At 37.5% G+C, this 15981-nt stretch overlaps 1 protein-coding gene across 8 annotated transcripts in view; it reads right to left on the bottom strand.

Moving 5' to 3' along the window:
- SOX5 (SRY-box transcription factor 5) overlaps positions 1-15981 on the bottom strand; it is a 631122-nt gene that overhangs the window by 248272 nt on the left and 366869 nt on the right. For 6 of the 8 annotated variants that reach the window (XM_051632715.1, XM_051632706.1, XM_051632698.1 and 3 more), the window contains one exon: positions 6220-6451. In XM_051632715.1, the coding sequence (XP_051488675.1) occupies positions 6220-6450 (231 nt within the window). In that variant the 5' untranslated portion in view covers position 6451. The remainder of the gene's footprint in view (positions 1-6219; positions 6452-15981) is intronic. The other 2 variants (XM_051632738.1, XM_051632728.1) reach the window with 1 other exon arrangement.

Below are 15981 nucleotides of genomic sequence, written 5' to 3' on the forward strand. Positions count from 1 at the left end.
TTCCAGTATGAAGTCAATGAACTGATTCCTAGGCGTATAATCACTTGCAAACAATGGATACATACAGTTCCCAGCACTTCTATAAAACAAAGGTGTTTACTTTTCTGTTGATTATTTTCTGCTTAAGTGCATTCAAATGAATCCATTAAAAACGTGACTGCTTCACAGTAAGATGATCTTCAGTAAAAACAAACAACTGCTGTTTCCACTTCTCTTCATGGCCTTTGAAAACTACAGTCATCTGTACCCTGTATTTCAGGCAATTTATAGATTGTAAGTCTGGTCTTGATTTGTTAATTTATTGTTTTAAATGTAGTTCTAATTCTCCTGCTTGGGAAAAAAAATGTTTTCTTATCTCATTACTTATTTATTGTCTCCTGACCAACCTTTGTACCCTTCAGAGTTTGATCAAAACACCCATGGGTCATCTCAAAGACTTCAGCAAGTCTTTCTGCCCGTTGACTTCTGCTGGAATATACCCACTCTAGTTCTCCATGGCCTCAAGGAAGCAAAATGCACAGAGTGGTACAACAAACCAAGGGAATTTCCATAAACTAGCGTACTGCTCCTGAATTGCACTATGGCTTTGATTCCTGCCTCACCTGAAGAATGAAAACTTTTTGTTGTTGTTTATTTGCCCTATACAGGACCTGTAGAACAAGTAGATTGCCAGTAAATGCTAAATACTATAAGCATGACTTACATACATAGGTGGGACTGGATTGGAGAGCTGGGAGAACAGAGATCATGACAAGGACGGCAGGTAGGTTATAACAACTTAAATGGAAGATATTTTGCCAGGCAGATAAGAGAGACATCAAAACGTTTTCTGGCTCCATCACAATCGGTTATTATGAACTGCACACAGTTTTCTAGCATCTAGACTACATGATGCAGGAGGCAACTTCACAGCTGTTTGATGGGTCCTGGCTGGTTTTTCTTTACTTGTTCCCTTTCCTAATAGCCTGCAGAGTCATTCTCTGAAATGGTGCAAGTGTAAAGATTGAAAAGATCAAGCTCTGATACAAGCCTAAAATTATATCTGTGGAAAGTGCTTTCACTTGCCACTTTTGCGAGGACATTTATAATGAAATGTTTGTAACGATGCAATTTCATCTTCTTATAAATTTACCGTTAAGAGAGGAAGGAAAGAACTTCAAAAAAAGACAAATGCAAACTTACCACCATTCCTGCATTGTTTCAATTGAGCTAGTCTTGTTCAGATAAGCTTGTCTATCTCTTGCAAAAACAAGTTTATAGTTTAAACTGTGAAACTGTGTGTGTGTGTTGTAATTATGGTGCCTGCTAACAATTTCATACTGCCACACTGCACATATGGCTTCCAAGCTAGCTTTATCTGAATCTTTGTGAATCTATTCTCTGTGCTATTAAACTGAGCACATTCCACATCGTTCAAAAGTAATTACACTTTTGTCTAGAGTGTAGGAGACTGCTCTCCCCAAACAATGAAATTCTCATTATTACAGCTGGCACAATAACAGCACTGGTGCTCACAACACTGTGCATTGTACCATCACAATAACTTATCCTAAGCTTGATGCACAAAGGTACACTGAAAATTAAAATTTCTCTAAAAGCACTATGTGTTGTGTTTTGTTTTTTTAATAGGCATTCTTTAGCTCAGTATGATTAGAGTCCCATTTGACTTTTTAAAAGGCGGTATGCATTCAAATTTCCATTCTCTTTGCAACTTCTGAATAGCAGCTAAGTGCTCTAGCTGCATGTTGCTCTGATCTAATACTATTCGCATGCTGACGACGACTCCAGACCAACAGGTGACGTGCAGGCCAGGATGTATGTGATAAGAGAATTCAAATGCAGCATTAAACGACCTTTTGTTTTGGACAAGTGGAGAACAAGCATGATGCATCATGTTGGTAAGCTGCTTGACCAGTAGTACTTTTATTCTTTAATATGACCAAAATTTAATAATTTTATTATCAAGTTACAGACGAATAACTTCGTTCACCACAGGAATACAACATCTTTTTAGTGTGAAGAAATAAAGCTGCTTAACAGTGCACTGTAATATTTCCTATAAATTTCAAGCACTGCTGAAAATTAATTCTAATTTCCACTGAAAGTACAGGATGAATGTGGGCTAGCAGTGCAGTCATGCAGTTTGGAACAACTGCACAGCAGCAATATTACATCTTACCAGTTTCATCTTTTGGTCAGAACTTCCTCTTTTAAAAAAAATATTAAAATCTCATCCAGCATCCCACTGATATTCTACAGTTTGGAAGAACAGTCAAATTTAACCACAGCATACCATGCCCGTGGTATACTTTCAACAGTGCTTTTAGCCTTGACATCTCATGTTTTCAGAAATTAGCACAAAGACACCACTGGTGAGATCAGTAGTTTTGAGAGGTGGCAAAAGAAACATGGCAAAGCAGACAGATAGAAATAAATACAATAAACCCTCATAACTTAGATGAGCTAACAACTATCTGTGCTGTCCAAACACTGTAGCCTTAATAGGTTTCTTCAAAAGAGGTATTGACTGATACTGTAATCCTCGAGTGTTCCCCTGCTAAGCTTGTGGTCTGCTATGAACAGTTTAAGGGGATGCTCAAATATATTCTAGGTCGAATGATTTATCTTGTATTTCCTTTCGAGCCTTTGGTTTAAGTCAGATAAATTATCGTTTCTTTTCTTATCAGTGGAAGAGCTTTCCTATTTACAATAAGTATCTAGTTTCTTCTATCAAGAGGAACAGAATTTGGGATAGAGTTGCCCGTGCCTTCCACAGAAACACAAAATGGTTGAGGTTGGAAGGGACCTCTGGGGGTCATACGGTCCAACCCTCCCCCCGGTCAAGCACAGCGACTGAAGGTCAGTTGCCCAAGACCATGTCCAGACACCTTTTGAGGATCTCTAAGGAGGGGAACTCCACAGCCTCCCTGGGCAACGTGTTCCTATGCTCAGTCATCCTCATAGTAAAATGATGTTCAGCATGAGTCTTCTGCATTTCAGTTTGTGCCCACTGCACTAACCTTTCTCTGACTGAAGTTCCAGCATCCTCAAAAATATCTTGTTAATTATGATGGGAAGAAAGGTTTTGCAGCTTTTGGTCAATTTTGGTTAGGTTTGAAGATTTCTTACTAGGAAATTTGCCCTCCTTTTATAAAACTCCACCCAGCATAGAGCTGTGTCTCTAAGTTAGCAGTTGTTACAAGTTGTAAAGTGAAACATGGTAAATTTTCAAAAGTCTGAGTTGGGTAAAGAGTTATCACTCTGGTGCAAGCAGCCCTTTACCTTAAGTATCCTAGGAAGTCCCAAATGGCAGGACTTGTAAAAGGAGGCACAGCTGGAAGTAACCTATGAAACAGAGGGTCAATTAGCAACCAGAAAAGTAAGGTCAATAAATTGATTCTCAAGGCTGAAATTCTTTTCCTAACTGTCCATTCATGACTCAGTGCTGAGAGGCAGAACATGAGGAGGCAGGGACGGCTGTGGTGACAAGTGGAATTCAGCTATGCAGCCTACTGATGAGACAAAGCTGTGCAATTCCATACCTTTTACAGATCCCTTGGCTGTGGATTTCTTCTGCTGGAATTGTTCCCTTAGCCAAACAGATGCTGTACCTGTAGCTAACACCAGAAGGTCTCTCTGGATCTATACCACGTCTATCGAAGAATCTTTCTGAAGAGCCTTAGCCAACAATCAATGCACAAAGCAGTATGGTTTAGAGGGGTGCAGCAGAGTGATGCCCTACATGATTTCGGACTGGCTCTATGTCTGATCCTGTCTTAGCGGACACGGGAGAGATCTGTAAAGGTGTACCCCGCTAAAGGACAACATGTGGCCACAAAATAAGACCTCCATAGTCACTTGCAGACTCAGTCACTAGGTGTAGTAGTGCAGCTGACAAGCTATTAATAAGTGTGAAGCACACTGCTGGAGCTTTATCAATAAAACTACTGGACTGCGCTGTGCGGTGGTGTGTGCACATGTGCATACACTTGAATTTCCTTCTCAGAGACTTATAAAATAGCACACAATGTCGAGTGAGATGGTATAAAGATGACCTCTGAAATGCTACCTAAGTGAATAATCTTTGGGAATTACTTCCATAACTGCTAATCACCCAAACTGAAGTAATCTAAAAGTTATCCAAGCACTAGGTTCAGTTACTTCCTTCTTATAAATACATATCACAACAGCAGAGGAAGCGATTATGTCTATTTTACTCAATTACACTGATAACTTCTTTCTTGCTGGAGACACACAGACTACATCCTCTCTGACCTACCTGGATGATGATTTTTACAAGACACTCCTCACCAAAAGAGTGGTATTACCAAAAAGTCACATTCATACGAACTAGCAATTTTCTTAAACATGTATGAAGACATAACGAGTCTCTACAACCCCCAAACATGCTTCACATAAGCTTACAGCATCTCACTGCTACAGCAAAACTGTCTAAGACATGCAACAATTCAGTATCTTGTACTATAAAAAGACAGAACACACTGTTTTGACATCACATTAAATACAGCCTTCATAGCAGGAAGTCACACTAGATGATCAGCTAAAATTTTTGGTCTTAAAAACTATAAATTAATAAAGAAGTTAGTTAAAGAGAGCTAATGAGCAGTTAAGTGCTTCAGTGAGGTGTAGTTAAAATACTCCTGCTGGGCTCCTTCAAAGACAATGAGTTTTTATTTCATTAGGGTCTGATTCTACACTACTGGTGTCCTTGCAAGTTTATCTATTGACTTCAGTGCTGTCAGGAAGAACCCCTTATCTTCAACACACTCTCTTAAAATAGGGCCAAAATACAGCAAAGCTCATGCACAAGTTACATATTGTAACACCCTACTGGCTGGAACTGTCTATTAATTAATTACATCTACATAAAATATATAGTAAAGGCTGAGAAGTAAACAACCTAGAAAAAGATAATGACACATCTGGCTGTGAGTAATTTTGTCAATGATGTTCTTTCTTCATTTAAAGTTGCAATAATGCAAAGTAAAATTAAATATTTCAAACGACTCTTTAAACTTAAGGATTAGACCAAAGAGGAAGAAAAATGAATTGGGATCAGTGAGTTATTTTGTCTAGGACTGCAGCTTCAGTGAATATCCAGCGACTTGGTCCTATGAGAAATAATAATCCTTAAGGCTTTTTACTTAGGGCTTGTTACATATGCGTAATGAGCTGTAAGGGCTTAAATACCACTATGGAGCTCTTGCAGACTTTTATGAGAATACACTATCATGTATTTTTCAATGCCTTTTTAAAAGCCTTCAGATATGCAGGTCCGTTCATTATCTTTGCTTAAAGTGAAATTGTCAGTGCCCTTGTCAAAGTGAGAGACTAACAGAAAACTTAGGGTCAATTTATAAACAGGCAAGAGCTGTATAAGTGTGTTCACAGCAGACAGCTTTGTCAAGGTGCCTGAGCCCTGGAGTCTCCATGCCTTTTTCAGCACCTTTAAACCTTTATTTAAATGTATCACAGCACTCTGTACGAAGGGCCCAAACATGTCATGTTACAATAGGGACACTACAATAGTAGTGAGGAACATGGCATTGCTTTTTGTTTTTTTTGTCTGTTTTCAGATAAAGCCAGTTCTGGACTTCAGTGGACTGCTAAACATAATGAATTAAGTGCACAGTGTCATTTGTGAAGTGCACAAAAAGGTGGGAGTTCACAAGTAAAAAAGTGCTAGGCAGGTTTAATTCCCGCAGTACAGCAAATTTTCTTGTAGGTATCTGTGGCATGGGAAATACACATCAGATGTGAATTTTTAAAACCAGCAGAATCCTAAGTTTCCTTTTTTACCCTTTATACAGACTTCCGTGCCTTACTATTGCATAAACTTGGCATTGGGGTGATATTTCAGACACCATGCCAAACATGACTCTCACTTACAGTGTTCCAAAACCATTTACTGTTTGCTGAATACATACACTTCAGATTCCTGTTACTGTAGCTAAAAAAATTTTAGCACCCTAAATGCCAGCAGGCAAAGGTGAGGAAAGTGGAGTTTGCACTGCAAATGATTTGTAGTGGAGGGTAGAGGCAGTCCAGCCAGGTCAAAGCTTTCACATTATTGTAGCATGTTCTGTACATTTAACTGTGCATTGTATATGCCATAAAGTACAGATCTGGATGCCAAACTACTGTAGAGGCAAAATTCAAAGAATGGATGTAAGCACAATAGACCATTAGCAAACCTACCATTGTGTTGTGCTGAGAAGTGGGAGTCCTATGGCCACAGTTCTCTTGCGTCAGCAGAGAAACTGGCTGAAATTCCTCAGAGTGAGGCTTGTTGGGAAAACTCACATGCAAGGGAAGGTGAAAGGCTGGGAGCCCGTCACTCTCCTCTTCTCCCACTTTCTGTCTGCTTGTCACCATGGCTACCTCTCCATCTGCTTCCCCATACGGAGAGGCTGGTCGCTTGGAAGACATCCTGGAAGGAACAAAAGAGGAGAAAATAATGAAACCTCCAAATAAATCCTTAATGCCGTCATTGTGTGGTTAGGGGCCATTGTAACAGAAATGCCTTTTTTGTGCTGGCAGAGAGCAGGAAACCATCCAAATACCACTGCAAAGCATACACAATTGGGAACAATGGCCAAGCAGGTAGCAACAGAACAGTGGCTTGTTTGTTGTGAGAATAATACACTAATATAGTACTCTCTTGTATTCTGGCTTCTTAAACATGAAAATTCACCTAAGAAGACTGTAAAATGAAATGCAATTCCTTTAAAAAAATACCCATCTGGTTTTGCATTTGCAAGAGCCTGTAAGAAGATAGAATGTCTCCTGATACAAGCTATTGTCAACTTAGCTTTTAAGGAATAATCATCTGCATGTATTTAACCATAACTGATAAAAACATAAAGTAAAATAAAAGAACTTGCTAGGAAGCCAAAACATCCGTGTTTATAAATCTTCACCCTTGTGAACAAGAGTGTTACAGTCACGTCGCTATAATCTTTTCAGGTTTGCAGATCTGGGATAGTTAAGCAATTAAACATTTGGACATTAATAATCTAAGCGTTTTGACAACAAATTCAGGGTTGTACTAAGTAAATGAAGATTTGCTCTCAAGATACCTTATACTTCCTATCTATAGCCAGATCAGGAAAAAATACTTGAAGATGTAATTTACATCTCTACCTATATAAAAAAGGATGCACAAGGAAGATACACGGAGCGCACACTGCAAAAATAACTCACAAATCTTGACTTAAAATTGAGACCTACATTCCAAATTTGTTGAGATTCTCTGACGAGTGTATCTTTCAGGAAGACTAAAAGAATTCTCATCACACTGGAAAATCCAGTTCTCAATCCAACTAGACACCATTGAAAATACTACAGGACAATCTGAACACAGAACACTTCTTGCTTGGTCTTCAAAATACAGGGATCCAGTGAAGTATTAAAATGCAGGCAACTTCTGGCATTAATTACAGCAACATTGTTCATAAAAATCAGGGTGTGTGCATGGATGGCACAATGGACCACTGTGCTAAGCAGGGGCATCTGTAATAAGGAGTGGAATGAGAAGTAAGAAATCCTACAGGCATAGTCAAAAGAAGAAAAGAAATTTAAAAATATTAATATTTCATGGAAAACAGGAAGTTATGAACAGGGAAACTGAAGATTATTGTCTGTAAAAGCTGAAAAGACAAGCTGAAGTAATACTGCTCCTCCTCAAAAATCTAGCATTTATGACTCTAATTACCCCATTTTGATTTTCCACTTCACAGTTAAAGGACTGCATTTCAAAAGCCCAGCAGCCTCTTGAACCATGTGTGGGGCTGCTGTGAGGTGGAGCATGTCCATATGATTTGGCATATTGAGCACGAAATGGTTCTTAGCAGCAGTCAACTGGGTCTGAAAACAAACAGTGGCTTTAAGCAGCCCTTTGTTAGGACTTATTTTGTTTCCAATGATCTCATTTTGAGTTTTGCCTCCTGAGCCAAGTTAGATTTAAAAAAAAAAATCCAACAAAAAATATCTGATTAAAAAATCCTTACCAGAACCTATACTCTGCTGCACATTGCATGTTCTGAACACCACCTATTGCTTGCACATAGAGAAGCAATCTGTATTTTCTATTAATGTTTGACTTAGTCCAACAGACTAACACTTCATGCATCCTACCTGAATTCTGTCTTCTAGGCTTTCCCACCTACGTGTCTGCAGTGAAGCATATGTATCAAGACAGAGATCAGCAGATAGACTCTTACTGGCAGTTTTCTCCTAGCCCACTGAATTCAGCATTTTCCAGCTATGTTTGACACGACAGATCTCAAGCTTTCTTCTGCAGAAAGCATGCAACTTCCTCCTAAAGTTAATGTGAATTATTAATATTCTGCATTGCACTGGACCAAGATACACATTTGCTATTGATTTCAAGCGTAACATTTTGGTTACTCATTTCAACACTGACTTAATAGAAGCTTGGCTTTTTACAAAATCTCTCTTTCTGAAAATCAGCACTAAGCAGTTGTCTCAATTTTGGCAACAAAAAAGGAGGGACATGAAATCATTAGTCAATTATTCCACACTAATGTTCTATACTTTAGGACATTTATAATCGATGACAGAAAACATTTTAAACCATCTACAAAACCCTCCACCACAATTCACTTTGACAATTCAATAAAGGAGAAGATACCTTCCTTTGTATTGATGATTTGTATCACATACTACACACCAAATTTGTGTTAAAAACCTACTGATGTTGACCCAGAACAACCCAGATTCTGTCACATTGCTTCAAGAGGAGAGTTTGACTACCATGTTGAAGTAAAGCTCTTCTGCTAACCTTAACAGTGAACAGACAGTTTCTTCTACTGTGTTCACCTGGAGTGCTGAACATCACTGTTGCCGTCTGCTTGTCACTGTTCCCAACGTGGATAATATAATTTTCTGTGGGGAATTTATCAAATCAGGCAAGGAAGGCGACAGAGGTGACCACCTGCATGCACTAGCAATTAATGAGGTTATTATGTTTTTGATCTAAAATGAAAACCTATGGGTTGGACTGTAGGGTAACCCTAAAGTGATACTAGCATGGGAAGAAGAAGCTTTCTCCTTCCTCACACAGCTCTTTTACCATCCAGTGTAAATTACAAGCTGTGTACTCAACGTAATACTATAAGCCTAAGAAATTACTAAAATAGCTAAGGTGGAGCAGTTATAGATCCAATCTGCACTAGTCTTCCAAGTGAAAAGGATGCTCAAAGAAGCAGTTGCACAACCCTAGGCAAGGGTCACACAACCCAGACAATGACTGCAATTTGTTTTCAGGCAGGTCTGTCCGTAGCCAACATGAGTCAGGCATAATCTGGCCTTTCAGAAAACTCATCATTCCCTTTAACATCAAACACAAACACCACAGTTTCAGAGAAATTATTTTCTCCTGAGGAACTTCTGGGAAATGTCCACAAAAATTTTGTACTGTTTAAATAAATAAATAAATCAGTATCTAGTTTTGGAAATGTCTTTCAAAAGGAAAGCAACAATCAAAGCCTAAAGCAGCGAAGGCTCAGATCCCTGATAGTTTCACAAGCAGAAAATATGACAAAAGGTAAATAGATTCACAGATTGTCTTTCATGATTTCTACAGCTTTATTGGTTCCTTTTCTGAATTTGAAATGTTCCTACACCCTATATCCTTGAATTCTCTTATTTTCATAGATCTTCATTTTCCTCCTGAGCTAATACTACATTTTCACAGTTTCCATATCTGAGAAGCAAGTAGAGTTCCCGTTATAAACAACAAGCAAAGGGGAACAGCTAAATTCTGAATAACAACGTAATCTGAAACTGAGCTCTTTTCAACAGATCTAGGTCTAATGACTGACTGGAATTATCCTTAACAAAAGACTGCAAACATCCTGGATCTGCCCTCAATGATAACACTACAGTTTACAACTTGTATGACTTGAAGATCTTTTTCTCAAACTAGTTTAAACTCGGAAGAGTTTTCAATTTCACCCCTCTGAAAGAAGGTTTACAAACAGTAAGGGAACACCAGTTTTCTCAAATATCAATTTATAGATAGACTTTAAAAATGCAACAAAATCCCAAGATTCAACTCCCAGAAGAGCAGCAATACGGTGGACCAGATTCTGAATCTAAAAGGGTGTCTCTTCAGACAAAATCTGTTGCAACTTAAGAATCGCAAGAAGAGTTGCATTTTGAACTGCCATTGATATGAATTATCATTTCTACAGAATAGCTGAATAGTAATTTTTCACACAACCTAAATCTTCAAAGTTCAGACACAGTGGGATGCAGGCAGTACTCAGCCCACTGCAGAGACACATCAGAGTTAGGGAACATAAACCCCATCAATTTTGGTGACAAATTCAGATAAGACTCCATTTCTTGGAAAGGAACTCTTTTTTTTTCTGGTTTTGGAAAGGTTTCTTAATATGAAGAAATTGTAGTAAAAGCACGTGTTTTTTGTTAAATTTTCATTAAATAAACACTTTTTTTCTGGTAGCAAATTTAGGGAAGTAAAGCCTCACTCTTCCAACTCACTCTTATTCCACAAATATTTGATGTAATTCATCTTACAATAGCTTCTCCATGTATTTTATTCCCCTTCAATTTACAACAGACTCTCTGTAGGCTTAAACTGATACCCTCTGTCTAGTGATCTCAGTGCTTTTAAGACTGACTTCAGCAAGGCTGGATTTTCCCACTAGAAACAGTAAGAGCCACACTGCATTCGCATGAATTGTTTCCTCATGCCACCTACATCCAACAACACTGTTGCCTCATGCCATCTACAATAAAATAATTGCAGGCTACCAAAACCACATTATTTTGTTTGTTTCATTTTGTCTTCCCTTGAATTCAGTGCCTCACAACAGCCATCCTTCCACAGTTCTGTTTTTTTATTATTATTAAACAGAACATAATTTAAGTATTCCCACTACATTTCCATTTGTTTATTGTTTTTGGTTCATTTCATACATAAATCTAAAATGGTATCCAGTATTCAAGGAGATAGTGCCCTCTAGCACACAACTAGCATCCATCCCAAGTTGATTGCCTGTGCCATAAAATTTCGTAAATTTTATGTCATAGAACTCTAATCTTGTTACATTAAAGCAAAATACCTCAGAAACATTTGAGATACCCACAAAAGCTTTAGGAGAAATGGCTTATCCATGTCTTCAAAAGTGACAAACACAGATGTGTCAGGAGAAATAGATATGAGGCCATAAATCTTAACTTGTTGGGAGTTAATTAAGGGATTCATCAGTCATTACACAGATCACTCCATACATACACAGGCAAAATCCCGTCAGCTGCCATAACCCACAGCAATCTACAGGTTCAAAACTCCCAAAGTCTCTCTCTGTTCTGACTATTTATAAATTACTTTGTATAATCTAGCATTAAGACCTGTAATTATAAAACAGCATTAAAACAGGCCTGCATAGTTATGGATAATTATAGTTGGTACACTTTTTAAAGAAATAAAAAGCTTTTCCATTCAAACACAGGCTTTGCCTTTTTTGACAGCTCCAAGTCCACAGGATGTAGAGAGATGATTTAAATTGTATGTCAAAATTTTGACTGTGCAAGACTTCCTTTTTTCCCCTTATCAAGAGAGGCATTGTTGTTTTCTCACCATAACTAGGCGTGACAGCGCCTGACTGGAGTCGCATAGCCAGCTTCTGAATCGGCATGAAAATGCTCACCTCTTGAGTTTCTCTGGCAGCTATAAACTAAGTCTTTCTCATGAGTAGTGTTTAAATCACTCAGCCCCGTACGTCGGAGAGAGGCACAGAGCTGCATTCTGAAGAGATGCAGAAGGACAAGAGGAGCAGATTTGATCTGCTAGCAGCAGCGTGGAGGGTCATTCCAGCTACCAACAGCATCAGGAATTCACTCCCTAACACGGCCTGATTCCAAACCAAATGCTATATGCTAAACTAGTCCCAGGAAGGAACTTCAATGGGATTCAGTCTGACTCTCATCCCAATCTGCAGAGACACTTCCCTCTAGTTAAAATACATGTTGAGAATCTGTATTTCCTCGGTTTTTCCACAGGAAATACAATTACAGACAGCAGCAATATTACATATATGTATATCTAACATGTAAGCATACACACATACATGCACACAGGTACAGATGGACAAACACAAGCTCATCTAAAATGTCAGCAATACAACCATCTCATCTCTGATCATATTTAGTGTTAATGAAATGGTCCATATTCCCAGGTTTATTGAAGCTATGATCTCTCCACAGACTGTCTAAGCAAAAGTGTTAGTTAATACTAATTACTGTCTCCATTCCGTTTTGGCCCCAAATTAATTCATCATCTATGTACACTGAATAACTGGTACCTTTAAATACACAACTCTGCTCATTCTGACAGGATTACTAATAAGGTATTACTCAACGTGAGTTAGGGTGTCAGACTCCCACACTCTGTCCCACTGGGAACTGCAAGCCCGACTTGTTTCTACACATACCACTAAAAACAGACTTCACTTGGCAATATCTTTGAGTCATTTACAGCCTGGCTTGGAATTACTTCTTCACTGAAGTAATTTTACAATTAAAAAAAAAAAAAAAAAGAGCAGGAAAAATTTATAATCTGCTATTAATCAATAAAAAATGTGCATGAAACATGCTCTCATCTGTCACTCACACTGAGATGGAATAATCTGTTATTACTTTCTAGGCTCAAATCACTCAGCCATCATTTAAAATGCACATATGCTACAAATAAGTTGTGTTATTTGAAAAAGGTTTTGGTGACCAAGTCATGTTTGGTAATGCAAACCAAAATTGCTATGGCATAATCTGTGTAATATTTCTGTCCAATTGTCTATCATTATAGTTGCCACAAGTAATTCTATGGTTAAGGCCACTCAATAATTTCCATTTCACCCAACTCACTTTCTCCCTTTTGCTTTCCAGACTTACTCCCTATATGGGGTTAACTTTCATAATGTCTTCTGGTCCACCAGTTTAAAAGATTGTTCATATAAAAAGGGCAGGGAATATGGTATCCCAACGTTTGTAATTTAAAGTATAGTACAGTAAATTATCAGCAGCTTGTTAAGCCTGATATTCTATATATTGTGGAAATTGTTTTTTTGAAAAAAGGTACTGTTCAAAATTCCAGTAGTAAATGGTTTCATTTTGGCAAGTGTCAGAATGAGAAAGTTGTTACAAGTGTCTTTCAATAAAACATTAACAAAAATCTTGTACAATTCTTCTTTTTGTCATCAGAAAAATGAAAAAAAAAACAACACCCAACTTTTTATGAACTCTATGCTCTCAACTAAAAATTTATCACCTCGATTTCTTGCATTTGCAAGGAATTTACGCATGAAAAAATACTGTAAAATCAAGTCTAAGGAAAATACATTGTGAAAAAAAGTTCATGTTGAATCTTCCACACGCGTGTTATGCAAAGATTTTCACTGACCTTTTGAAGCAGGTAACTGCAAAAGATTCTTTTTGCATGACTAAGTTGTTTAGTGAAATACTCTAGCCTGAAAAAAAGGAACCTTCAACCACAACAGAATTTGTAAGGTGATAAAAGAACTCCTATCAAGATACTATATTCTATTACTTTAAAGATTATTACCCAATTCTTTTTTAGATGTCATACAGTTTGAACTATTGTCTCTGTTTTGTACAGTAACTAGTAGGTGGTAAGCAGAAACATTCAGTGATTCACCCAGAAGCACATATTCAACATAATTTTTAGCATGAGAACCAGTATCCTATTTTTTTTTGTCTGGTATCTGTCAATTTCATAGGCCTTTTGTTTTCCTCTAGTCTGTACGTCAATTAAAAAATCTAATAGTGTGTTTATAAACCAGAAACTACAGCATCAGGTTTACTTCTGCTGAAAAGTATGTTTCTAAAAGCTCCAACTTCAAACCCTGGATTTTTTGAGAACTTCTCAAAACCAGAAGAGGCACACAGAGAAAATGTGGTTACGGTACAGGCAACACAACCCTAATGGTGCAGTGTCAAAGACGATGAGCATCTATCAGCACAAACTCTGAAACAGCAGGATGCAGTCATTGTTGATGTTTCAAGTAAACTGAGCCTGATCACTGGCTTCTTTCATGCAAAAGACTCTGCTTGGATGATTCTGAATTAAATCCACAAGCTCATTTATTTTCCACTGCATCCTCAAATTAACTGGCTTCCTTCTCTCCCCACCCTGCCCCCCTTTTAGAAATGTACCTCCCCCCACTCTTCAGCTTCTCATACATCTTGCTGTTTTACTTTTTAAAATTATTATTATTATTATTTTATATTTGTCCTCATGTCACAGTAGAAATAGCATAGTATTGGTTTTATTTTCACATCAAGTTTTACAAATTGCTCACTGCTGAAAGGACTAACACAATCACTACGACATTAGGTAATCGTCACTCTTCTGCCTGCTGAACTACAAAGAGGAATCTAGTAAAATGATTCGAGATTTCAGGCCTTGAAATGTCACTGTACAAACTAATACTTGAAAATGACAGAAGTCAGTCAATCTCCAGATGCTGAATGGGAGAGATGTGCTACATGCTACAAGGAATCTACACATCACACACAGATGTGCATGCCTTATTTCCATTGACATTGAGTGAAATGAAGGAAAGGAGTTGAAAAAGCTTTAACTTTATTACAATTATGAATTACTTGCTTATTACCAAGAAACCTGAGGAAGCATATGCTCATTCTGAAAAATCAGGAAATATTAAAACTTTTGCAATACAGAAAACTTATATTTGGTCATTCGCAGTCTTTGCCTAATCAAGCTGACATAAAATTTTCTTCAAACATTATATGATTACTTACTTTCAGTAGAATCAATGTTACTAATAAGAACTGTCTCCCAAAAGATGCAGAGATTTCCATAAGAGAAGGCAGTCTTTTAATTGGGATCTTGGTAAATTATGACACAGCTTTTCCCCCTGTTCCATCGTGACATTGCTTAATTAAGAGGAATACCAAAGAAATAGCTATGGATTTTCAAGCACCCTGTTCTTTGCCCTCTCTTTCCTTCCTTACATTTCAAACTCAACAAATGGAATTTTAAGGTTTTTTTGAAATGACATTCCCTCACCAAAGTTTGTGTTTAATCAGCAGAAACAAGAAAGAAAGAAAAAATACTCTTTTCTTCCATCTTCATTCTGAATTTCCCTACTAGTAAGTTCAGAATAAGTCTGAACTTACAGTATCTTTCTACCACTATTATATAAACTATTTCTCCAACCACTGATCACATGCACATTCACATCATGTCTACCACTTTATTAAAAAACAAGAAAAACACCAAAACCAAAAACACAACAAACAACAACAAAAACCAAAACCCCATGCAAATAAACATGGTAACACATAAGCACATACACTTGCATATATACTGTATGTTCCTTGGTAAAACTGATCATACTACTGAAGTATTTATTCATATCCATTCTTAGCTTGAACTTGCATTACTGTAATATTTGGCCTCTAAATGACTTTAGTGGAAGCAGAGTTGGAGCTTCAGAGAACCCTTATGTACCTTAAACAATTATAGCTGCAGTGTGTGTGTGTGCATGTGTATGAAAAAAATATACTTAGGTAGAGCAATGTCTTTAATGGATGTAAATATTTTCTTTCCAACAGGTTAATTCCAGCTGCATACAATTATTTTTTTGTTCACATGCATGTGTGTGCCCCCCCTTTTTGGAGGGTTTATACATAACAAGTGCATGCTAGGCCCAGGAATCCTGGAGAGCCTGAGAAAAAAAAATAAAATCAAGCTGAACTTGAAAATAAAATGACAGGGAACAAATAGATTATTGTCTTTCTATTATGTTAAAAAAAAAAAAAAAACACAAAAAAATTTAACATCTATAATGTCTAAGCAATTTGAGGTAGAATTTTCAAAGCTGAAAAGGGATCGTTCCAAAGCCCAGATGTTGCTTTTCAGAAACCAGT

The sequence above is a fragment of the Apus apus genome, chromosome 1 (assembly GCF_020740795.1).
Source record: "Apus apus isolate bApuApu2 chromosome 1, bApuApu2.pri.cur, whole genome shotgun sequence".
Taxonomy (NCBI): Eukaryota; Metazoa; Chordata; class Aves; order Apodiformes; family Apodidae; genus Apus; species Apus apus.